This window comes from Culex quinquefasciatus, chromosome 1, assembly GCF_015732765.1.
Source record: "Culex quinquefasciatus strain JHB chromosome 1, VPISU_Cqui_1.0_pri_paternal, whole genome shotgun sequence".
Classification (NCBI taxonomy): Eukaryota; Metazoa; Arthropoda; class Insecta; order Diptera; family Culicidae; genus Culex; species Culex quinquefasciatus.
In genome coordinates, this window is record NC_051861.1 from 80461404 (window position 1) to 80485795 (window position 24392).

General features: G+C 43.6%; 1 protein-coding gene across 1 annotated transcript in view; it reads right to left on the minus strand.

Annotated features, from left to right (window-relative positions):
- Positions 1–2704: 2704 nt before the first annotated feature.
- LOC6044152 (protein sevenless) overlaps positions 2705–24392 on the minus strand; it is a 50506-nt gene continuing 28818 nt past the window's right edge. The window contains 16 exon segments of the mRNA XM_038249329.1: positions 2705–4040; positions 4118–4177; positions 4274–4419; positions 4474–4522; positions 4525–4677; positions 4680–5097; positions 5156–5257; positions 5325–5455; positions 5657–6396; positions 6458–6677; positions 6738–8897; positions 8900–10862; positions 11157–11399; positions 11465–11658; positions 11661–11808; positions 11941–12000. Coding sequence (XP_038105257.1) covers positions 3913–4040; positions 4118–4177; positions 4274–4419; positions 4474–4522; positions 4525–4677; positions 4680–5097; positions 5156–5257; positions 5325–5455; positions 5657–6396; positions 6458–6677; positions 6738–8897; positions 8900–10862; positions 11157–11399; positions 11465–11658; positions 11661–11808; positions 11941–12000 — 6915 coding nt within the window. The 3' untranslated portion in view covers positions 2705–3912.

Below are 24392 nucleotides of genomic sequence, written 5' to 3' on the forward strand. Positions count from 1 at the left end.
AAAGACGACATTCTAGTTGTGGCGGTTACGCGACAGAAAGGGTTCTAGTCCACTAAGAAACGTGGGTTCGGGTTATGGTGCGTTGGTTGGTTCTGACCGGCAGCTGGGCATGCATGCTCGATGAACTGGTACGGTACCTGTGGCACCTGCACGTGTCGCGATATGGACTTTTATGAGGAAAAGTGGTTTGATAACTTGAATCTTAATAGAATAAAATATGGTGGTGCTTGTAATTTTGTAACTTGAAATTTTGTTTATTCTTGAAATATGTCCTCTTCAAAATACTTAAACAAAACATATTTGAAATTATGTTAACCCCCCTTACTGCCCATTTTCTCGAATAAAAAATATTTTCCCTTGTTCATTTTGAGCAACTTTTGTTCTACAAAAAACTTAACTTTTCTTGCTTTATGTTATTCTTGTTTTATATTTACCGTCAACTGGGGTGAATTGGGACAGCAGTTTTAACCATGTTAGATCACAATATTTTGATTTTTCTGATTGGTTCCGGATAGAACAGACTCAGGCCAACAAAATGTGTACATCCATTTCCAAATTTAAAACCTTTAAATGTTCTAAACACTGCTGTCCCTATTCAGACTGATGTCCCAATTCACCCCAGATGACGGTAGTATTTTAATTTAAGTTTATCATGTTTAGTTTATGTTTGAGGCGGGGTTGGGTTGTGAAAGGTTTAGTAGATTCTGGAGTATCGCAAATTTGCCGTTGTAATTGCCATGCCTTGAAATTTCAATTTTTGTATCATGCAAAATCACTATCTCTAGTGATATATTCACATTTGAGTGGATAAAAAGTTTATAAAATAAAGCATCGATATGTTTTATATTCAATTCGATTATCCGAAGGCCTAGGGAAAATTTTATTTCAGATAATCGAATCAAAAAAAAGTTTTCGTTTTCTTATTTTTGATTGACGAGTTTAAATATGCCCTATAAATGATTTATATTTTTCTTAATATTTTTAATATTGAAAAAATGCATTTTTTATTTAAAAGGAAATCAAATTGTCATTTTTTACTAAAATAGAACTCGAATTTGACGTTAAAGGTATGAAAATAAAAGAAATACGATTTTTTTCTTTGCTTTTTGATTTTGGATTCGATTATCCGATGTCCCATACAAACCTTCAGATAATTGAATCTGGACCACGCAGAAAAATATTTTGTTGAATCAGCCTGTACGAGGTTTGATTCAACAAAATTTTTGTTGAATAGAATCATCGCCGATTTTACGTTGAAACAAACCTTGTTTTATTCAATTCCACAAAAATCTTTTGTTGTTTTGAAAAAGTTGCTTTGGCGTTTAGCGTTGATTCAACAAAATCTTGGTTTTCAAATCAACAAAACGTTTTGTTGATTCAAATATGCCTTATTTTTCTGCATGACTGTACACTGAGAGACCGACCATGGCTTATAAAAATAACAGTGGATTTTCGAAAAAACCTAGCTTTGCAAGGATTTAACTATATTTCATTCAAAAAAAATTTAAAGCATTAAATTTAAACAATATTTACTCCGACATCAAAGTTAAAAATAACTCTCAAACAAAAAACAATATCGAGAAATTAAAAGTGCAACTTGGAGTTAAACTTTCTGTCAAGCTGCTGTGAAGTTTTTCATGGCACACGCAGAAAAATATTTGGTAGAATCAGCCTGTACGAGGTTTGAAATTTTGTTGAATATAATCAACGCCGATTTTGCGTTAAAACGAACCTTGATTTTCTATTCTTCTTCTCTTTAATTTCTCTCTTTTTAATTTCTCGATCCGAGAAATTAAAAAGAGAGATGTGAGCCGGTAACATGGAGTTAAACTTTCCCAGCTGTCATGGAAAACTTCACATCAGCTTGACAGAAAATTTAACTCCATGTTGCACTTTTAATTTCTCGATAGAAAAATCAATCCGAGGACTTTTCGTCATTGTGTGAGTTGACCATTAACAACTGTTCCCACATCTCCGCCGGTCACTGTGTTCATCACCGTTCAGAACATCGAACGCAACCTTGTAACAGATCTGTAGACATCACTCCGCCGCCACACCCGGGTTTACCGGTTGCAAGTTTACCTGCGGATGCTGGTCACGATTGCACGATGTTTATCACGAGTACAATGCAAACGCATAATCACAGACAACTAGACGTGAATCTTCTAGTGGCACAACTAGCGCAATCTGTTGACCTGCAACGCCACCTGAATTACAAAAAAAAAATGTGACTCGGCGCGAAATTACGATCTGTCAAAGTGTGAATTTGAAGTGGCCGTTGGCGATTTATTGAAAAAATTTCACATCTATTTGTCCCTGTTGCAAACATCGCCAGCGCCGGCTGAATGAAACGCGCTCTGTTGTCGTCGTTAACGGCGTTTGTGTACCCTCCTCTGAACGTCAACAAACATCGTGACAGGCATGGCGCGGGAATGCACCTAACCTGTTATTAAGCTCGTTGATTTCTTGCACGGCGCGCGTAAATTGACCAGCAATTTGTCAACCAAGATTCGTCGCGAGACGAAAGTGAAAACAACGCACCGGGAGTGATGGGTTCGGAACTGGTTTCGGGGTAATTAAATGCCGAAGGAACTTGTTTTTATGTTGATGTAAGTTAATTGTCCTTTTATTTTTTTGTTGAGGAAGGTTCATAAATGTAGTGATTTCAGGAATCGTTTCAGATTCAAATAATAACAACAACAGCTCAGTGAAAATATTTCCATCTTTATTTCTAACCTCTAACTTGGTTTCGTTGCCACGTGCGCCGCCATCTTTAAAACGAGCTGTCAAAGTTCACTAGCTGTCAAAGTTCACTAGAAGCTATAAACACAAGGTAAGCGGAAAAATAACTTATTGCAGAAGTAGTAGTAGTAGATAGTACGCGACAGTGTGGTTGTCTTAACAACTAAAAGATTCCTTAAAAATGCTAACTTTTGCAGGTTAGTGCCACCTTTAATATAAGGGTGACTCGTAAACCCTGGTATTGTCACATGTACCCGACAGCAAACGCAAAAAAAGGAAATATTTACAATTTGGTATTGATTGCTTAAAATTTGCTCGTTTCAGTTCGTGTTAAACTATATGTACAATTAATTCTGTAATTATATTAGGAAAATTTGACGGAAACTTCCGACGGTTGCACGGCAAGTGCGGCTGATCCGGAAGTTCCTTTTTTGGCGACGAGAACACTGACATTTGGAACTTATTCTGAGTTTTCCTCTTGCTTACTGCTAGCTGACTGCATCTAACTATTTACAATTAATTACTTTGAAATGTCATTTGGAAAAACTATCTAACTGTCAAAGTGACGTTTCTAGCTGTTTATCGCTAGTTTGAGCATCTAAACCTATCGCCTACTGCGCGTGTCGTGTCGCTTCTTTGGAATGTCTTCACGTGTCGACTTGTATTTGTTTCCTGCTAGCCTTCTTCGCTTTCGCCTTACATAACCGTTTTGCACTCTTCTGCCGGTAAGCTGACCTGCTGCGATTGTTCCTTGCCACTAATACTATTGTTCTCGGCGACGCTGTCAACCGTCGGTGACGGTGCTTGCGCAGGCAGCGACTCTGGCTCGTCCGGTAACCGTACGGTTAGGATCGAGTTGATCGGGAGCAGTGCCTCCAGACTGGAACAGTCGTCTATCCGAGGGGGTTGGTGGTGATGGGTTCCCGAAGTTCCGGCTGCAGAAGCAGGCAACGTACTCACGTTGCTGACCGTCGAGGAGCTCGAGAAGGTTCGACCTTGAAGCTTCCAGCAGGGGATTGCTGCTGCCGCATGATGATGTCGTGGATCGGGATCTCGTACCCGTTGTCCGTCATCTCACCCATGGGTTGCTGGCAGTTTGGTAGCGCCACGGTCAAGCCCGTGGTCAGCGGGACGTCTTCGCCGGTGGAACACTTGCTGTTGGAACTATGGTTATCGTCGTAGACGAGTTCCAGATACTTTGGTATCGTCGTGGTCATGACCGTCGCACCGGAACCGCTGGAAGACGTTGGGGGTGATGATGAAGGCTCCTCCGCTTCCGCTGCTGCCGAACTTGATATCTGGATGGGGAAAAAGATTGAGGTTAGAAAGGAATGCTAGTGCGCGAAGTGCCGCGGGATGAAACCGGAAAATGTACCTGCCATGAACGGATTGTGATTGATGTCGGAAAGCAGATAGGATCGGTTAAAGATCGCACCTAGAACAAAGCGAATTACCGGATTAGTGGCGCGTGATGAGGCGATCGGAGTGTTAGTATTAGTTGTGGTTGTGCGAGTGAGCGGTGAACACTTACCGTTTTGCACCTTGCATGGGAACTGGGAAGTGATCTGGATAGAGTCACTGGTGCGCTCCTTGAGTGACTTGAGCACTTCCAGCAGGTACCGAAACGTTGGTCGATCCTCGGGTGAGTAGCTCCAACATTTAAGCATTAGTTGGTATCTAAAATAAGTAAACGTTAGCGTTGCACTAGCAACTGTCAAAATGAGAACTTACAGCTCTTCCGGACAATCTTGTGGTCGACCAAGTCGACCACCACCCCGACATAATGCAAAACCTCAACGTTGTTCCGCGCCGGATACGGCTGCTGCCCAAGCGTCATGATCTCCCACAGCAGTACTCCAAACGCCCAGATGTCCGACTGCGAAGTGTACACTCCATCCACCAAGCTTTCCGGAGACATCCACCTCACCGGAAGCAATCCTCACCGTCCTTCCGGTAGTAATCGTTCTTGTAGATATCTCTCGCCAGTCCAAAGTCGCCGATCTTCACCACGCGATCCTTCGGATCCGGCGACGAAACCAAACAGTTCCGGCAAGCCAAGTCCCGGTGCACGAAGTGCGTCTCCTCCAGGTACCGACAGCCCGTCGCAACGTCCACGCACATGCTGATCAGATCCAGCAGCGTCAACGAGGATGGAACACCCGGCGTTGGCCGGTTCGAGCGAAGGTAGCTCAGCAGGTCACCACCCTGCATCAGCTCCATCACGATGAGCAGCGAGTCGAACTCCAGACAGATGCCGATCAGCTTCAGGATGTGCTTGTGCTTGAAGTTGCTCATGAGGTGCGCTTCCTGCAGGAACTCGGCCTTCTCCTGCTCGGTAGCGCCCTTACGAAGGGTCTGCAAGATAACCAATGAGATATAGAGAGCGTTCTACTGGATCGTTTAATGGTCTTACCTTAATGGCAACACTAGTCTCCGCTTCGGCACCGAATCCCTTGACAATGCCTTCGTACACCTCACCGAACGCTCCGCAGCCCAGGAATCTGGTCATGGTGATCTGTGGGTAGAACGGTACAACAGTTAGATCACGTCGGAGGGCCTGACCGTAGGCCAAACTCAGTTACCTGATCGCGCCGGATCTGCGGCAGCAGCGCAATCTCCGAGTCCGTGAGTGGCCCGGAGCTGTACAGGATGTTGTTGCTGTGAATGAAATTGCCCCGGCGGGGCAGCTCGCGGAGGTTCGCTAGCTCCACATCTGGAATGCGAGTAGTATTGCATCAATAAATTTGTTCTTTTCTTTCTCTGCGAGCGCGGCAAGCTGTAAGGAGAGAGAGATGGGAATAACACAAACATGATGCGGGCGGCTTGAGCATTAAGGTGCGGCGAACACAGAAGGTGGTGTGAGGTGAGGAATAGCGGATGAGAGAGAGAGAGAGGAAGAGAGCTGGACACTTACCACAGACGCATATCAGCACGAAGATCAGCAGCAGGATGCTCGAAGCAGCGATCACTCCGATGATCAGGAAGCTGCTGGCTTGTCCGGAGATCAGAGGAGCGCTGATGGGTTCGCTTTCGCCGCTGTACGGTCCCCAGCCGCACGAGTTCTTTGCCCGCACCCGGAAGGTGTGCTTGTGCAGAGGTCGATTCTCCGGGATGAACCAGTACACTTCGGTTCCGTTGTACACCTGCTCCCAGTGTTCGTCGAACGTTTCGTACTCTTCGCTGTCCGTCGACGAAACGTCCACCCTCGTCGGGATCGTGTTGTTCATGTCTTCTTCGCCGTAGTCCTCCAGCTCGGCACTGCCGGCAGCCGTCACCGCTGATCGTTCCACGCGGTTCGTATTCCTTGGGGATCGCACCAATGCTTCCAGCGCGTACTCCTGGATCGGTGCTCCGTTGTCCTTTGCCGCCTCCCAGATAACCCGGTAGAACTCCTGCCGGATCTGGGTCACGATCGGTCGTCCTGGAGCGCTCGGTCGGTCGGCTTCGGTTTCGTAGATAAACTTGGTGTCCGAAGGCCACATGTACGGATCCTGGCGGTTCGGGTAGAACAGCAGCACAATAAAGCGATACTGTGTCTTGGGTTGCAGTTCGGTCACTTGGAAGATGTCGTCCTCTGGACTGCTAACGTTGACGCCCGTCTCGAACACCGTTTCCCAAACCTTGCTTCCCATCGCGGAGTACTGCAGCTTGTACCTGTGGAAACAAAACAAAGCGTTACGACTTCACCCTCAACCTTACAAGCAGAAGATCTTACGTCGAGATGTTCACGTGCGGTCTCCACTTGACGCTCAGTTCGGTCGACGAGATGGACTGAAGCATGATCTCCTCCGGTTCCGGGAACGTAACGATGTTCACCTGGTAGCTCTCGCTGAACGTCGTATTGGATGAGTACGCCCGGATCCAGATCGTGTACGCCTTGCTCGGCTGCAGCCGCGTCAGGTTCATCGAAAGGTGGTTTAGTGTTTCGTCAAAATCTGGAAGCGGTAACCTCATGAGAACCTCCCCCAAATCAAACCAAACCATCTTGATCTTACCAACAAACGTCTGCTGCTGGCGGTTCTTCAGCCCGTCGTGGATGTTCTCCGTCTGCCAGTGGATCTCGTACCAGACGCGATCACTGTTCTTGACCTTGGGCGGTGACCAGTGGACCACCGCTTCCGTGGGGCTAATCGCCACGGCACTTACGTTTTCCGGAGTCGAGGGAGCTCCCGCGGCCGTGGAGAACACCGTCGGTGATCCCAACCGCGGGCTTTCCAGCAAGTCTTGTGTCAGTCCTATCTGTTCCTGGTAGTAGTTGATTAGTTTGACCTGGAACTGGTACTTGGTGAACGGTTTCAGCCCCCGGATGGTCGTACTGCGATCGTACGAGCTCACCAAGCTGCAGTTCCGCAGTTCGCATTCTTCAGTCTCGTTAGTTTGAACTGGTCGGTACTCTTCGTAGAATATTTGGTACCGAATAGCGCTCGGTTCTATCGTACAGTTCTGGTGCACTTCTGCCTTCGGCAGCAACAGCGTCAGCGAATCCTCAGTTCGCTGGAGCAACTTGACCTGATAATCCTGCTCCTTTTGTAGTGGAATCAAGCACCGTCTCTCCGGATAATATTGCAACCTTAGCGGCAGCAAAGTCCTGATCTCATCAAACTTCTCCGATTCGATCGAGCCCCCATTGTCCATCCGCACAAACGCCGTATCCTTCTCCAGCCAGTAAAAGTGATCGCCATCCTTCGCCACACTGTGCATCTCCGGATTGTACTCAAACTCAAAGTTCATGCACGTCTTGCTGTTCAGTCCGATGCTCCGGAAAGCTCCAGTCTCCGCCCAAAACAGCCTAGCTTCCTCATCCACCGAAGTTTGTAGCGTCAGCACCGGATGCACCGTAATCCCAGCCGTCCGATTCGGACACTCCTCGAAGCTATCGTCGAAGAACTCTTCCGTCTTGTTCTCCTCAAACGAGTGCACAAATATGACATCCTCCGGTACCCTTTCCGTCCAAAAGAGCTTCCGATCCATTGGTGATACCACCAGATTGCTCATGTTTCCAGCTCTGTACACGATCCTCTCCAGATGAACGCCCTCCTTGTCACTTCGGTTCAGATCGAACGCGTAGATTGCGCTACCCACCGATTCCAGCTGGGACCAGTACAGAACCCGCTGGATCCAATCGATCGTCAACGACTGCACCGGTCCGCTGATCGTATGCAGCTTCGTCTTGGAACTACCGTAGAACTGGAACAGCTCGTTGTTCTCATCCACCCAGAACAGCTTTCCCTCCCGGTCCAATCGAACGATAAAGTTGATCGGCGTCGATGTCCCCACCACGTTCGTCGACTGCTGTGAGTCAAAGTCGTACAAGATCACATGTTCCGAGGTCACGATCAGTGCCTGCGGAATCGGATGATCCTCAGCCGTGTTGACCACCTGCGCCGCCGTCAAGTCACCTTCGCGAGCACTCGTCAAAGCTTGCACGCGGAACGAGTAACTCACGTTGTGGACCAGATTGGGGACGATCCGTTCGGTGCCGTTGATCAGCTCACCCTGCAGTACGTGCTTGACGGTGTCGTCCTCCTCGTACGAGCAGTGCACCTTGTACCCGATGATGGGTCCGTTGGAGTTCTTCGGTGGTGACCAGCGGAACGTTGCGTCGATGCTGTGCGAGTTCTGGATGGGATTCTGGAAGTGCTTGACGAACACTCGCGGACGTAACGGCGGTGACGGCTTACCCGAAGGACTGTATAGTCGTGCACTGGAGAAGATCGACGATCGCCAGTACGTGAAGGCGCTGATGGTGACGTTGATTTCCGTGTGCGCTGGAACGAAGTTCGCTCCTGCTGAATTGAAGGCGAACGATGTTTTTGACAGCTCGTGGATTTCGGTTCTGGTCTTGACCTTGATCGTCAGCTTGTAGAACACCTTGCCGTAGTTGACGTTCGCTACCGGATCCCACACGATGCTGAACTTTTTCCATGTGCCCTGGATGCGGATCGAGCTGTCGTTGACCTTCATCGGTAGCACGTTGATATTCTGTACGTCTTCCGGATAGATGTGATGTGCCGGGTCGATAATCGTGAACGCTCGAGCTCCGCTCAGCTTTTGGTTCTTGATGTGCGCGAGGTTCTTTCCTTGCAGATCTCCTACGACAACTTCGTCATGTTGAAGCCAGAGAAGACGATCGCTAAAGTGGGTCAACGACCCTCGAGGGACTGATCCGAAAGCACCGTCACTAGTGATGATATCTTCCCGGATCCCGTTCCAGCCATGTGTGCACTGAACAGTTCTGAGTTGCTGATGCTTCGCACGATCCAGTAAACTCGCTCGTTATCCATATCGAGAGTCAATCCGATCACCACCTTTCCAGTGAATCGATCGTTCTCCATGTAATAGCTATGCTTGTCTTTCCCGTTCAACCGGAACGCTTCCATCGAAAACTCCGATGTGTAGTAGATGTACCCCCGCAGCGCATCAAACTTTATCTCCCGCACGTTCTTCACGTTATGAATTGGTTCGTGTTGATCACCGTGCAGACTGCTCCGCATAATCATCTGCTGCGATGGGTTGTAGTAGTACAGCCGTCGCCCGATCCAGTCTACCGTCACGCACTCAACCGATTCCAGTTCCCAGACCTTCCCAATCCCACTTTCACTTTGGTTGTAGAACACCAGTGACGAGTTGCTCACCACGTACAAGATACTCTCGAACCACGCGATATCCGTCACTACTCCATCTTCGAGCTCTGTCCGGCTTATCACCGTTTCAACGCCGTCACCGATCACGTCACTTCGCATGATTCCTTCGCTACCCGACCACAGCAGATGTCGCTCGTGGCTGTCCTTGAGCGTTCGTACCCGGAACTCCGTACCCCAGGGACCACGACCTGCCGGGGTGTACGCTGCCGCCTTGATCACGTACTCTTGTCCCGGTTTGAGCAGCTCTACGTCCATGGACGTGAAGGTGGTTCCGGTAATGTCCGGGTATGCTACCACCTTGCCAGTGGTTTCCTCGACCAGCTCCAGCTTGTACATCCACTCCTGCCAGGCACCCTTGCCCTTGATGCCGAGCAGGTGTGGCACGTTCCAGAATATCTTGATCTTCTTGTTGGTGAGCAAGGCTTGGACGTTGCGCGGCGGGTTAACCGGAACTGGGATCGGCTGCGCCGAGGAGAGATTCGCACAGATGGTAAAGTACGTGATTGGTAGCGCAAACGGGTACGCATTGTGGTAGTACAAGTTTTGCTTCTTGTGCAGGTCTTCCGCGATCACCTCCTTCCCGTTGGTCCAGTAGAACAGCTCGTTGGCGTACGTAATCGCCTTGACCTGCTTGAAGCGCGGACTCTGCGTGTTGTTGCGGATGTTCTCGATGGTTTTGCCGTCGAGCGAAATCGCCAGCACGGTGTTGCTGTCCTGATCTGCTACGAGTACACGGAATCTGGTGTGTTCAACGGCGAAGGCGCCCAGGTTGTGGTGGTTGATCAGCTGTATCGGTGTGATTTCATGCTTGACTCCGTTTGAGATGTCACCGAGATCGAGTCGGAAGAGGCCGGCATCGGCGTAGAAAGTACGAATGACCCAGAACAGGTACCCGTTGTACGGGTCAACCTCAAAGTGTATCGGTTGTCGCTGTAGTCCAGCGATCGCTACCGTCATGCGATCACCGTTGAAGTCACAGCGCGAGATTTGCCACAGTCCGTTGACGGTGACTTGGCCGAGGATGTACAGATGGTCGTTGAGCCAGTCTACCGATAGTAGGGTAGGCTTAAAGTTGTGACCCGCTTCCGGAGTTAGAATGACCGTTCGGTTCTTCTCAGCTCCTTTAAGTAGTGGAGCCTTTACGATGTTTCCCGCTTCATCGGACACGAAGAGTAGGTTCTTTCGGATGTGAATCGCCGTTCCGCGGATCTTGTGGTGCGGACTGCGGTAAAAGTCCGTCGGAGGATCCGACAGCAGGTCCGACCCTTGGGAGAGAACGGATCGTTCCGCTCCGAGAATCAACGTCGGCTGGATGTCCTCGTCGAGGTCCAGTGGTTGCGGCGGTGTCTGTACGTAAGTGGTGGACGGCGGACCCTCACCTTCCGGGTTGCGCATCTTTACCGAAACGGAGTAGTTCCGGCCGGGGTTCAGCTTCTCGTAGATGTAGTACCGGGACGAGTTCGACTCCGGGATGTCCTGAAGGGGAGAGTTTGAGGTAAGAAATGGTTTTGAAACGGTGCGGGATGTCAGATTAGTTGGTTAGCTTCACAGATAGATGGCAGCATGCATGCGGTGCAGTGTAGTTGCTAGTGTGCCTAACAGAGTGCTTGTTTGGTTATTTACAGAAATCGGTTATATGAGAGCTTGTCGGAAGCAAACCACATTTAGAAAGCGTCAAAACGGAAGCGTTTGGAAAGGACAGTCAAGGCAGAAGAGGAAGAAGAAGAAGAGGAAGCGCAAAACAACAACGTGGACAACGGAGGTGGGAACCTTGAGAGCACTGTATCCTGAGGGGTCGATGTCTTTGATCTGTAGTACGTATGACAAGACCGGACCGTTCGGGAACGGTCCGGGTTCCCATGAGATGGAGATTCGTGAATAGTCTACCGCAACGGCGCGTACAATTTTCGGCTCGGACATGGGCGGTCCGTGCGCCAGCGTCAGGATGATGACGCTCTGTTCCGAGATGAGCACCTCGTCGTGGTGGGGCGACAGGAGCAACGCTACCCGGAACTGGAAACAAAGAGGGAAAGATCGTTAGTTGTGACGCAAAACAACCTCATCTTGAAGTTCCTTACCCTATACTTGGTGTACGGCTGCAGGTTATCGACCCGTATCGTCGAGTTGTCGCCCATACTCTGGTTCCGGCAGAACTTCCAGTCGCCGGCGACCTCCTCGTACCGCCACTGCACCAGGTAGCTCTGCGGGCTGTGGTTCTTGTAGTGCGAAAACTGAACCAACCACTTCGGGACCTCCCACTCGAGCGAGAGGACGTGGCCGTCAAGCTGTCGGCGACCAGCGCCGGTGCTGGCGGCGTTCCGATCATCGACTTGAGCCACCGGAAGTACCGGTTCAGCGCGTCGTTGCAGCCCATCACGCAGTACAGCTCCTTGGGCTCCAGCAGATCCTGGTCGGTTTTGTTCTGCGAGAGGAGAGAGGGACAGGGGTTGTGTTTGTTATTCTATTAAGCGTTTCGTCTTCTAAGCGTCTCGTCTTAAAAGTCTAGTAGTTTTCAAAAGTCTTCAAATCTACATTGCTGGCGAAAGCTACTTACGCAAACATTTTGGCAGGAAGATTCCAGCGCCAGTTCCCAGAGTTTACAACCGACGGCACACTGAAATAAACAGAAATAAAACAGGGCAATCGTCAGAGAAGTCGCTTAAATAGCAATTATGGCAAGTCTATTGTAGAATTTTCCCAGCATAGAACCCCTATCTACCAGCCAAGATCATCATCTGCTACACACACAGCTCGGTTTTGTCGCAAGGTCTTGCGTAACCGCATCGCCAACAGAACACGTGTTGAAGTTTTAGCAAATAACCGACTCTTATTAATTGGGTTTACGATACTTTTCGAGCGTCACCAGAACAATGTTTAGTTCAGCGCTGTAAAAATAACACAAAGTGACCAAATGGGGAGTCAGTTTGACACGAGTTCCAGAAAGGCTGGATCTGCTGCATCTTCTTCAACTGATCCAGATTAGTAGAATCTCTGGACGCCCCCGCCATCCGGAGTTGTCGCGACACGCACAATCAGCGCTCGCTCGCTCGAGAGGATCATTAGGTCTATTAACGATGAAATGATTTAGAACACTCTCGGACCAAGTGACTCTTGAGACAATCTTGACAATTTGGCAGCCAGCGCTTGAAGTGTTTATGGCAAGATTTATGCGAAACTCAACCCCGTCGCACAAAGTTGCATTCAAAAATGGCCACTGATAGGCGCAGCCAATTGACGGGTAATTAAATCATTTTATGGCACACCGCATGACGAACCGTCATGGGGGTTTGCGATATTTTTTACGAGCTGTCACAATCAATTTTGAGCAGTTCGCCGAAATAATCTGCTTCGATTCGGACGGAACGCACTGAAATGGAACGAAACTCGGCGGGACGTAAGTTGCATGGGATGCCATTATGGCAGGTGCTATTAAACGTTTGACAGATGTCAGGTGTCTTTTTGCAATGTACGATGCCAAGGTTGACAGTTTGACTGGCGCCAAACGCCGTTATGGAAAGTGCCATAAATTCTATTTGACAGCTAGCAACACACATATGGAATGCAGGGAAAACAAACCCAAAATGTGTTGCCTCTATTTCTTTGTCCAATTTTCGGACCACTATCGCAGCATGGAATCTAGAAATTTGCGACCATATGTTTGACTCCCGGTAGCCACTTGTCACGCTCGTTTTTTTTCGGGAATCTTCTTCCCACCGTATGTCACAAGAATGTAAACAACGCAAGAATGCTCGTGGCTTCCCCAGCAACCTCAAGTGTCTAAGTTTATCTGGCCTTTCTCCGTTTTTTATCCCTCCGTTTCTTCCTTCTAATTATGAGAAATTTGATATTTCTTAAAACATTTAGATTATGAAACATTTCTCGAGCACACGCGCGCTCTCCCGTTGCCCGTGGCAACCACATTTTGGCGTTTTTGGTTGATTATGGCATTCCCGCCATAATGGCGGCGGTGACGAAAGAGTTACGCGCCTCCCGGGAATTTCCCACCGAAATGTCAAGTGGAATCCTCTCGAGAAGAAAATCCAGACGTGATGGAAAACAGATAATCGAGGATCGTCAAGAGCGATTTGGTGTGGCGTGCAATTAGCGCGCATGGGAAAGCAGCCGTTTGCAAATGTAAACAAGGCCGCCTTGGGTAAACAAAGTTGACAGACACGGCTGAAAGTGACACGCTGTGCGGTTGAATTTTTGACTAACTTCAAATTCCTGTAATTTCAAAGTTGTGAGAGCGTAACACTCGTACGAGGTTCTACCTGATATTTGTGTTTAATTATGGTTTGCTGCATGGGCTTTAAAACGTCACTTAGAAATCCACTAACAATTAGCTGACCAAGCAAGCAAATTAGCTCCATTTCCTCTCGTAGAGCGCCCAGTTCAACTGTCAACCGTTTTACGATCGTCGTTACCCAGCCCAGTTGATTTAATTTCCGCACCATAACTCTCCCGGGAACTCCGAGAGGAACAAGTGTTTCAAGCCTCCGGATCCAGCTAATTAAGCACGTGGCCACAACCATGGGCCATCAACTGCGGCGCGACCTTCCGAAACTTCCGAACTCTGACTCCGAGCCAACCGATTTAAATCTATTTTAAATTTTTCTGGTGCCTATTTTGGACCCCATTGTTGGCCCGGTTGATGGACAGAGATTCAATTATGTCGGTGGCCCCCGGTCGGTGGCCGGGACAGTTCCAGCGAAAAAGAACATCAACATGTGCGTTAATTGATTTTAATTTGTTCCGCGGCTAATCGCGGGAGCTCTGCGTAGCAGTGCGGTTAGAAAAAGGGTAAATCTCTTCGGAGTCGTTTATTTTTCTGGGAGACAACCAAGAACCATAGATCACTTTCAAACGGTTTACCCACGTGTGATTGATTGTGATTGATGGATGCTAGACGACAGGTTAAAAGTCGTGTTTTGACAACCTGACAAGGTTGACAGTTGCTCTGGTTATGCTCGAAACATCCAGATCATCTCCCCCTTTCTTTTTTTTTCTCTGTAGCTTGTTTACAACGTTCAATTTAGGAGCTCACTGGATGGTGACAATCGTGGTGGACCCGCGAGATCTGTCAGTGGAATCTACTTCCTAATTATCAACAACCAGAAGCAAGGGGACCGTTGTGGGTTGTTGTTTTTGTTTGGCGTCCCTTTTGGACTTCCGTCCCAGCTCAGAGCAAGTGCAACAACTGGTAAGGGGTCACGTGACCCTAATGAGTACTGATGTTCTGACTCGTTCTACTGCATCAAAAGTTACAACTACCTTAACTGCCTTAACTGCCTAAGTTGTCCGACTGCCTCTACTGTTTTAGCTAAAAATGTTATCATTTTTGGTTTAACTGCCTTAACTGTCTCAGCTACAGTAAAGACAGTTAAACCAACTGTCTCAACTGTTCAACGTGTCTTGGATGTCTCAACTGTTATGGCTTTCTTAACTGCTTTGGCTGTCTCAACTGATTTTACTGACCAAACATAATATACTGCCTAAACTGTCATCACTGGCTCAATTGCATTTAGCTGGTTTGACTGTCTCAACTGACTCAACTGCCTAAACTTTATTTTCTAAACAGTCCTGGATGTCTCAACTGCCTTAACTGTCCAAACTGCCTCAAGTGTTTGATATGTCTTAACTGTCTCAACTGCCTTGACCATCTCAACTGCCGTCTCAACTTCCTTCATACTGCCTTGGCTGTTTTGACTACCTCAACTGATTTGACTGCACAACTTTATTAATTGCTTTAATTGTCCTAGCTGCCTTCATCACATTCAGGTGTTTTGACTGTCTCAAGTACTTTGATTACCTTGACTGACTCTACTGCTTAAACTGATTTTACTGTTTAAACTGTCCTGACTATCCCAACTGCCTTAACTGACGTGACTGCCTTATCTGTTTGATATAACCTGACTGGCTCAATCGTCTTAACTTTCCAAACTGCCTTAGCTGCTATGACTATTTGGACTGTCCTAACTAATTTGACTGCCCAAACTTTATTTACTACCTAAACTATCTAAACTGTCTTAACTGTCCCAACTGCTTAAACTGCCGTGACTATTTTGACTGTCTCTACTTATTTGACTGCCCAAGCTTTATTTACTGCCTGACTGTCATGGCTGTATCAACTGCCTTAAGTGTCCAAACTGCTTAAACTGTTTTACGTCTCTGACTGGTTATCTGAACTGCTTTGACTGCCTCAACTTATTATATTGCTAAACTTTCTTTATTGCCTGATATGTCCTGATAACTACTTTAAATGTTTTGACTGCTCAAACTTAATGTACTGCTGTAACTGTCATAGCTGTCTTTATAACATTTAGCTTTCCGGGCTGTCTCAACTGCCTTATTTGTCCAAATTGTCTCAACTGTTTTGGCTGTTTGAACAGCTTAGACTGTCTCAACTGACGTTATTGCCTGAATTAGCCTGGCTTTTTCTACTTCCTTAATTGTCTAAACTGCCTCAACTGTTTACTGTGTCTTGACTGTCTCAACTGCCTCAAACCGCCCTAACTGCTTCTACTGTTCAACATGTCTTGACTATCTCAACCATTTTGAATGTCTGAACTGACGTTACCGTCTCAACTAAACTGCAACCAATATCTTATACGTTTTTTCTACTGCCTAATCTTTGACGGACTCAACTGTCTCAACTATACTGTCTTTAAATTTCACCTGTCTCATCAGCGAATGTTGTCTCATCAGTGAACAACTGATTCAGCTAAATATTGTACATCATTTCGGCGTCTCAACTACCTGACGTGTCTCATCTCTAAATAGTGTCTCACTGGTATCAACAGTGATAGTTGTCTCTATTGTTTTAACTAGTGTCGAGTGTCTCAGCTGTCCATAAAGCCTCAATTGTCCCAACTGTGATAGCTGTCTCAATTGTCTCAACTAATTATTTTACAACAGTATTGTAGGTCTCAACTACCCGATAAGTTTCAACTCTCCATATTGTCTCACTTGTCCCATCTAAACAAGTTGTCTCAATTGTCTGAACTAAAGCGTTAACGACAATTGATTCCGTTAAACCATATTGTTCTATAAAACTTGGGTGTCTCACCTGTCTCAACTATCCAACGTGCCAATGTGTCCATATTGTCTCAATTGTCCCACCATGCATGTCATAAGCATAGATTAGCTCACAGATCAAACCACGACGAACATCCGTCATAAAGCATCTCCATCGATCCAGTGTGGTCCTGCCTCTCTCGGCACTTGAATGAAACCCGACACCGTCTTCCAGCGAAAACATATCAATACAGCAACAAGAACAACAAACTTAAGTGACCGTTTGAAGCGAGGGGTTGCCCGGCCAGACCTTCTCCTCCTCACGATGTTTTCGTTGATATTTTCAAAGTCATAAACCAAAAAGGAAGACGCAACGTCGTCGTTTGCTCCCGGTAAAAGTGGAAGAAGATTATATTTTTTATGGCGTTTTGAGTAGCCTAATGTCCGAGCGAGACAGCACGCTTCTTCGGTCTTCGCGCTCTGCTTTTAAAACACACAGATCTGAAGGATGTAACTAATTCAGCCTAAATTGAGAATAATTAATATGCAATTAAAACATATAAACAGAGACGCTTCGGAGTCGGTGTGAGGTTCCTTCACGAATTGGAGTCGAAAAATAATCGCTTGATGAGCTTTTAATGTTTTAATGCAATTTTTATATCAAAATTATGGCAACCGCTTTGTTGATATCACTGACATCGGCCGACAATTCAACATTTGCATGCAGGCCTTCAGCTCCATTGTTCCGACGTGCACGAAACTTCACTGGAAGGCGATTAAGTGCATCCATTGAGCGGTGCATGTTTATACGACCCTGCACACATATTGTCCGGGAGCTGTTTTTTTTTTAAGTATTCCGCCATAAATGACCAGATCGGAGGCACTTTGCATGCAGCCGTTCATCCCGTGGTGCATCACGCAATTTAATTGCACTTTTCAAAGCTTAGAGAGAAGCTGCAGCCAGCCATCGGCTAAAATATCTGAAAATATGAATCAGTCTGCCGACGGGAATTTCGCTTTTAATTTTTTATGGCGTCATCAAATTGCCAGCTGAAAACTGCTCTAAATAATAATAGTTTGCTGTTGGCTTACTGCGTTATAATCATTGGGAAAGTTGTTCTTTGCCGTGATGTGTTTTGACAAGCGAAACCTGGTTCCAGGAGTGTGAAACTGATTTGTCCGGGCAGTCGAAGTTTGTCTACATGTCGGGACGGGGCGCCAATGAAAACAACACAATTGAGGAAAGCATTTTTGTAATTGCTTCGGATTAGTTACTGATCAAACTGAAAGGAATATATTGAGACAGTTGTCGCAGTTGAGACAAAGTTGATATTTTGAGACAGTTGAAACTGGTAAAATTTTTGCGACAACCACAAATGAGACAAATTTTAGACCTTATTTATTGCCATGACAGTCAAAGCGACTTTGACAGTTAAGGCAGATGATGCACTCAAGTTGATTGAGACAGTCAATTCAGTTCAGTCTTAAGACTTAAGAAACAGTTGACAGTTGAGTTATGACTGTTGAGACAAAACATTCGGTCAAGTTGGTTGAGACAATCAAGACAGAAGAGGCCTTATAAGCTGGGTGCTGAATAGTGGTTCGCAAAACGGCCTCAATTTTGAACTGTCAAAGTGGAACCAATTTACTGTTCGCCAAAAGTAGAGAGTATTGTTATCGATCTTTAAAAAAATGTTTTTTTAAGATTTTTGAGGACCTGAAGTTGAAGTCAAGAAATCTTTAAAAAGTTGAAATCGAGATCGTATTTTTTTATAATTATGAATTGAAGTTGTTTATGGAGTCGATGCGGTTGTAACCATCCAGAAGCTGTCTTAATCTTGATTTGATTCCGTTTAAAAACCTACAACACACACCATTTTCCAGCAAAAAATTCAAAAAGTAGCCAGAATGAAACACAAAAAAACTAATTATAAAACAGCTCATTTATCAGTAAGAAAAAAGTCATGCTTGTGCTTGAACAGCTTCCTTATTTGTAGATGTAAACAAAGTGGGATCATTCGGAAATCACGTTACGCATTCGCTGTATTCATCACTAGGGCTAGTGATTTTTCACGGCAAAAAATCAAAATTACGCGGAATGCCAATTACAAAACATTGAAATTTCACGACAATTTCACGGTACTCTAAAAACTGCTCAAAATAAACGTAAAATGTATACTTTTAGCAAAGTTATTAACAGAAAAGTGTCTTAAAAGATAGCAGTAGTTCTTTATACAAATTAAACCCCCTGACACAAATTATTTATTTGAAAAAGGAGTATTGGATTATTCTTGGGAAATTTCGAAGAATTTCCGTCAGTTAAATTCTTGACTTTTGTATTAGGTGTAACAAACAAATGTAAACATTGAACACGCTTATATAGATTAACATTTACTTAAGGTGTGAAAGGGATACACTCAATGTAAACATTTGTTTATTGGACCTAATAAAAAAATCAAGAATTTTTGATTCAGCCGTTTTAATTTTATTGAGATTTTATAAAATAAGCACGTCCTCTAATTCATCAAACAGCAAATCATTAAAAGAAATGCAATTAAGAATTTTTTTGATTTCCTTAATTTCAGCAATAAGGAAATTTTAGTATTTTATTAAAATTTAGGCAAAACTTCATTATAGCAGTTTTTACATTTATTAATAATTCAAGAAAAAATATAATGCATTGCAAAATGGTAAACAAACATGATGTAAATATTTATTATTTTTCTAATCAATAATTTAATTTATATTCAAAATATTTAAATGCAATTTTTCATCGTTGTTTAATATCGTTGATTAATTTAAATAAATTTTACAAAAAATTCAAAATGAATAACATGTTATCTCCGTTTTCTTCCAAAGAAATGTTGATTAATGTTCTTTTAAAATCTTTTTGGAATTTTGTGGAATAAAGAAAGTATCAGCATTTTGTTGTGTATTCTAATTTACAATATATTCAACAAATAACTATGAAAAAAAAATCTTCGGTATATAATTGTAGATCTGATATGAAATACTTATTTACAGTATGTAAAAAAAGTATTTACACCCCTTGGGCACTATGCACATTTTGTGATGAAACATGTAAAAAATTTAAAGTTTGACAGGAACCTAGTACTACGTTTTGTTCAGAAACTCATGCCAAACATTTTGCTACAAAAAAACTCATGAAAAGATGATTTCTATAAAAAGTGGATTTGGCAACCCGGCCTTCAACGCGAGTGCACGCGATTTTGCTTCGTTCTCTAGACTCGATTTTGTTCGCGAATTTTGTGTGCGAAATTCTGCCCTTTTGGTGACACCTATTTGTAGAAGCAATTAGCTGATGGACAGTGCATTGAAAAACCATGGATTTTCAAAGGAAACCTTGGGAACATGTGTTTTTTCCGCGATTAGATTTCGTTTTGTTTACATCCAATATGTCAAGAATATGGCGTCTCGGCTAGCGCTGCGCCCTCCGGCATGCAGTGAGCGAGGGACTGTTTAGTGGTGTTGGTGATATCTAGGATTTAAACCGAAGCACGGAGAAGTGAAGGAAAAAACAACAGAAATAAGAAGGATCCAAAAAAAATAATGTCGCTTCGGTGTGTTTGACCCGTGCTCAAAGTTTTGGCTAAAAGATGACCTGTGTGCGTGTGCGTAGGTCCTCGTGGATCAGAGCTTTCAAGTGAATGTTTGGGCTCGGAGTTGTACGGTGGAGGTTTTTGTTTTTATTGTCACTGGACGACCGGGGGACTGGATTCGCTGTCTTGCTTATTGCCCGATGCCGAGGCTAACGAGAAGGCCAGCATCTCACCAGAATCAACTGAAGCTGAATTTGGTGAGTTCGTTTCATGTTGATTGCTTTACGAGTGTGTGAGTGAGATTGGGATGAACGGGAGAAGTTTGACATTTGTGGATCATGTGGATCGTAAACGCTCCACAGAAGTGTTGCCATATGGAGCAAATACAAACCTTCTGCAGACTTTTTAGAATTAAACATAAATTTTTGTATTAAAGAAGGCTAATGTTTGTAGTTATTCACATTAAATCGCGCGCGGTTTTCTGTACGGTGTAAAATATTTTTCCAATAAGTAGCATTGATTTCAATTTGTTTCGGGTTTTTGCTATTTTGTGATCGATTCTTTCGAATTTTGTGATCGATACTTTCTTTTTCCGAAATCAAAAATATATAAATTATGTGGAAAAACAGGAAAATAATAAAAAATAACCTAAAGTCATTAAATTTTGGACCTATCTTTCCGCAGCCGGCTGCCTAAGATTAACCATTTCAAATAATATAAAACATAAAAAAATAGATAAACATAAGTGCTCTTAACAGCAGCATGTAAATCTACGTAGGTCTTATCTTTGTTATAAATAACACGATTCTCGTTTAAAACATAATTTAAATACATCAAAATTACGTAACGTTAGGCAAATTCTCTACTGAACATTTTAAGTATCTAAATCAGCAATTCAAATTAATTAGTTTTTGTGTGATTGGCTGAGTGCATGAATGAATGAAAGAGTATGAAAATTACTAATGAAATATTTGGTTTCAGGGCAAGCTTACTGCTGATATAAATACGATCGGGTAGCGTTTTTCGGTAGTCGTGTAGTCGATTTTATATTAATGTCCATAAATAAACAAATTTAGTCCGATAGTTAAGTCCGAGCCACGCGTCGGGTCAGTTTTGTTATGCGCGTTCGTCGCCGTGTTTTATAAATGATATAGCCGTTTTTCCTAGTATTATTTCTACGATTTGAAAATATGTGTTTTGTAGGTGCGCTATACGCTTGCGAGGTATAAATTTAAAATTCGAAAAGACGTTTCCCGTAAAACGCGTGAAAAACTCTCAGTATTATAGCCCGGAGAGCACGATAACTAGTATTTCACCTACGCGATTGCCAAGCCCTTCTTGTAGCTTCGTAACTCATCAGAAATCGGTCGCTATTCTTATAACTATTCAAAACTTGAAATCGTCTATAATCCACTCGAACAAAACACTTTACGAGGAGTTAAATATATTACATGTTAAATACATTCTTTGTGGTTTTATCTTTCCACAGCCGGCTGTCTAAGATAATCCATCTGATCGTAAATAAATCACAAATAAACGGGAATAGTCTCAACAGCAGCATCCGATTGCTTGCCTTGGGAATAATACATCACCCCATTAAACAAAACTTATCGATTATTTGGGTCACATCATCATCTTCTATGATGAATCCTGACCATCACCCTTCCCTACTAACAAAATCCCAAGTAGAAGTAGTTTTCCGGCACACGCGGGGGTGTGGATATCGTATAGAACCCACCCTTGGTAGCAGCCTGTGCTAACTAACATTCCCGTCCCATTCCTCGAGATCTACAAACTGACATGGCGGGCGCCGTTGGTGGCCAACGACTGTGACCTATCTGCAGCAGTTCTAGTTTTGATGATCTTGATGTTTTATCTTTCATCGCATTCATGCATGCTGTTGATAAGAGAAACATCACCAGAACGTTGGGGCGTATGATCGGTTGTTCTGATAGGTTATTACGGTCCTGTTCAGCAACGGAGAAGGACAACCATGGGTGGTCTCTCATGCTCATGCTCATGCTCAAAAGATGATTTCTATAAAAAGTTATATAACAAATACTATTACGAAAATAAAAATGGTGCAAAAAAGTTTGTACACCTTTCGAAAAATTAACATAAATAATGTTATTTGTTGACAAATCACCATAAATCCAGTCTCCCAACTCCAAATAGGCATCCTTGACTGATTAAAAAAAGAATTTGGATTGAATATAAAGTTTACTAACTACTTAGTATAAAAGTTTATATAACTCTGGAAATTCTATATAAAACTTATCTAAACTTAATTTTGCAAACTTTTAATTCAACTAAATGTCAATATATTACCATATAATTGCTAAATAAACATTTGGAGTATAACACCGTTTTGGGGTATTTATCGATAGAATAGATTTTTCGTTGGAATCAACCCGTCGTAGGAAAATCCGCCGGCATCCGAACCGGTCCACGATTCACCTATGTGGAATCGGAAAGGGCATAATTTCCGATCTTTTGATACCCAAACATCTAGGTTTTCTTTAAAACCTACGTTTTTAAATACCTAAGCAAAAACGTTGTTATGGTTTCGTTTGAGCAACCTGCCAAAAATGTATGGAATTTCGTAATTTTTGTTCTCGTGGATCAAACTTACTTTTTGCCCAGGTATTTAAAAACGTAGGTTTTAAAGAAAACGTAGATGTTTGGGTATCAAAAGATCGGAAATTTTATGCCCTTCCGATTCCACATAGGTTGACTTGTGAATCGTGGACCGGTTCGATGCCGGCGGATTTTCCTACGACGTAATTCCGGGTTGGTACGAAATTCCAACGAAAAATCTATTCTATCGATACAAATACCCCCAAAACGGTGTTATACCCACTCCAAAATGTTTATTTAGTAATTATATGGTAATATATTGACATTTAGTTGAATTAAAAGTTTGCAAAATTAAGTTTAGATAAGTTTTATATAGAATTTCCAGAGTTATATAAACTTTTATACTAAGTAGTTAGTAAACTTTATATTCAATCCAAATTCTTTTAATCAGTCAAGGATGCCTATTTGGAGTTGGGAGACTGGATTTATGGTGATTTGTCAACAAATAACATTATTTATGTTAATTTTGAAAGGTGTACATACTTTTTTTGCGCCTTTTTTATTTTCGTAATAGTATTTGTTATATAACTTTTCATAGAAATCATCTTTTCATGAGCTTTTTGTAGCAAAATGTTTGGCATGAGTTTTTGAACAAAACGTAGTACTAGGTTCCTGTCAAACTTTAATTTTTTTACATGTTTCATCACAAAATGTGCATAGTGCCCAAGGGGTGTAAATACTTTTTTTACATACTGTATTTGTAAACTGCTTTTAAGATGCTTTTGAAAAATCTTTTAAAATGTTTGAACTAAAAAATAAAGCTTAATTGCATTGAGTAGCGATTCATCAAATGAATATTTCAAATTTCACGGCATTCCACGGTATTATCCAAATTTCACGGCCACGGACGATTTTCACGGATTACGCGGCTTCCGTGAAATCGCGAAAAATCACTAGCCCTATTCATCACCCAGCTTATAACCCCTAAAGGCAAAGTAGTTGAAATACAGAGAAAACTCGCTTTTTTTTCGTCGATTGCTCTTAAACTACACAATATTTTTTCAAGCTTCAAAAAGCATTTCGTAGAACTGAACAAAGCCTACAAATTGCTTTTAAAGGATTGCAAAAATGTTTCGTCATTCCAGAGAAATCGACGAAATAAAAAGCATAACGCCACCACGTAAAAAGAGGTTTCACTGTAGTTGAGGTAGTTGAGACAGTTGAGACAGCCAAACTAGTTAACAATATCAAAACAGTTGAGACAGTCAATGCAATTTAGACAACCAAAATAGTTGAGACAGTCATCGCAAGTGAGACAGTCAAAGAAATTGAGACAGACGAAACAGATTAGAGTTTGGAGATTGCTGAGACAAATGAGACAGTGATAGTTAAAAATATTGAGACAGTTCAGAGAATTGAGATGGCTGTTTGTCTTACAATATTAGAGACAATTTTGCTTATTAGGACTGCTGATACGTTTAAACCTGCATCCAAGCTTTGAAAGTTGAACAAACTGAGATAATTCAATTTTGACAGTTGAAACAGATGTCTACTGTACAGACAAATCATCTGCTGGATAAGTTAAAGTAACTGAGACAATTTGAACAGTAATTAGTTAGACCAATTTTGTCTCAGCTATTATTTGAGACAATTGTGAAAATTTTGGTAAAAAAACAAAGCAGTTGATTATCATCAAGTAAAATTATTGCCATGAATGCCATCATTTCAAAACAACTGAATTCCAACAAAATACCAACAGTTTCCGAGGAAAAAACACCAAACATTCTCATTCAATATTGCGTTCATCAACCAATGCAGTGCTAAACAGTAGTTCCAGCGTGGTTGGACGCGCTTC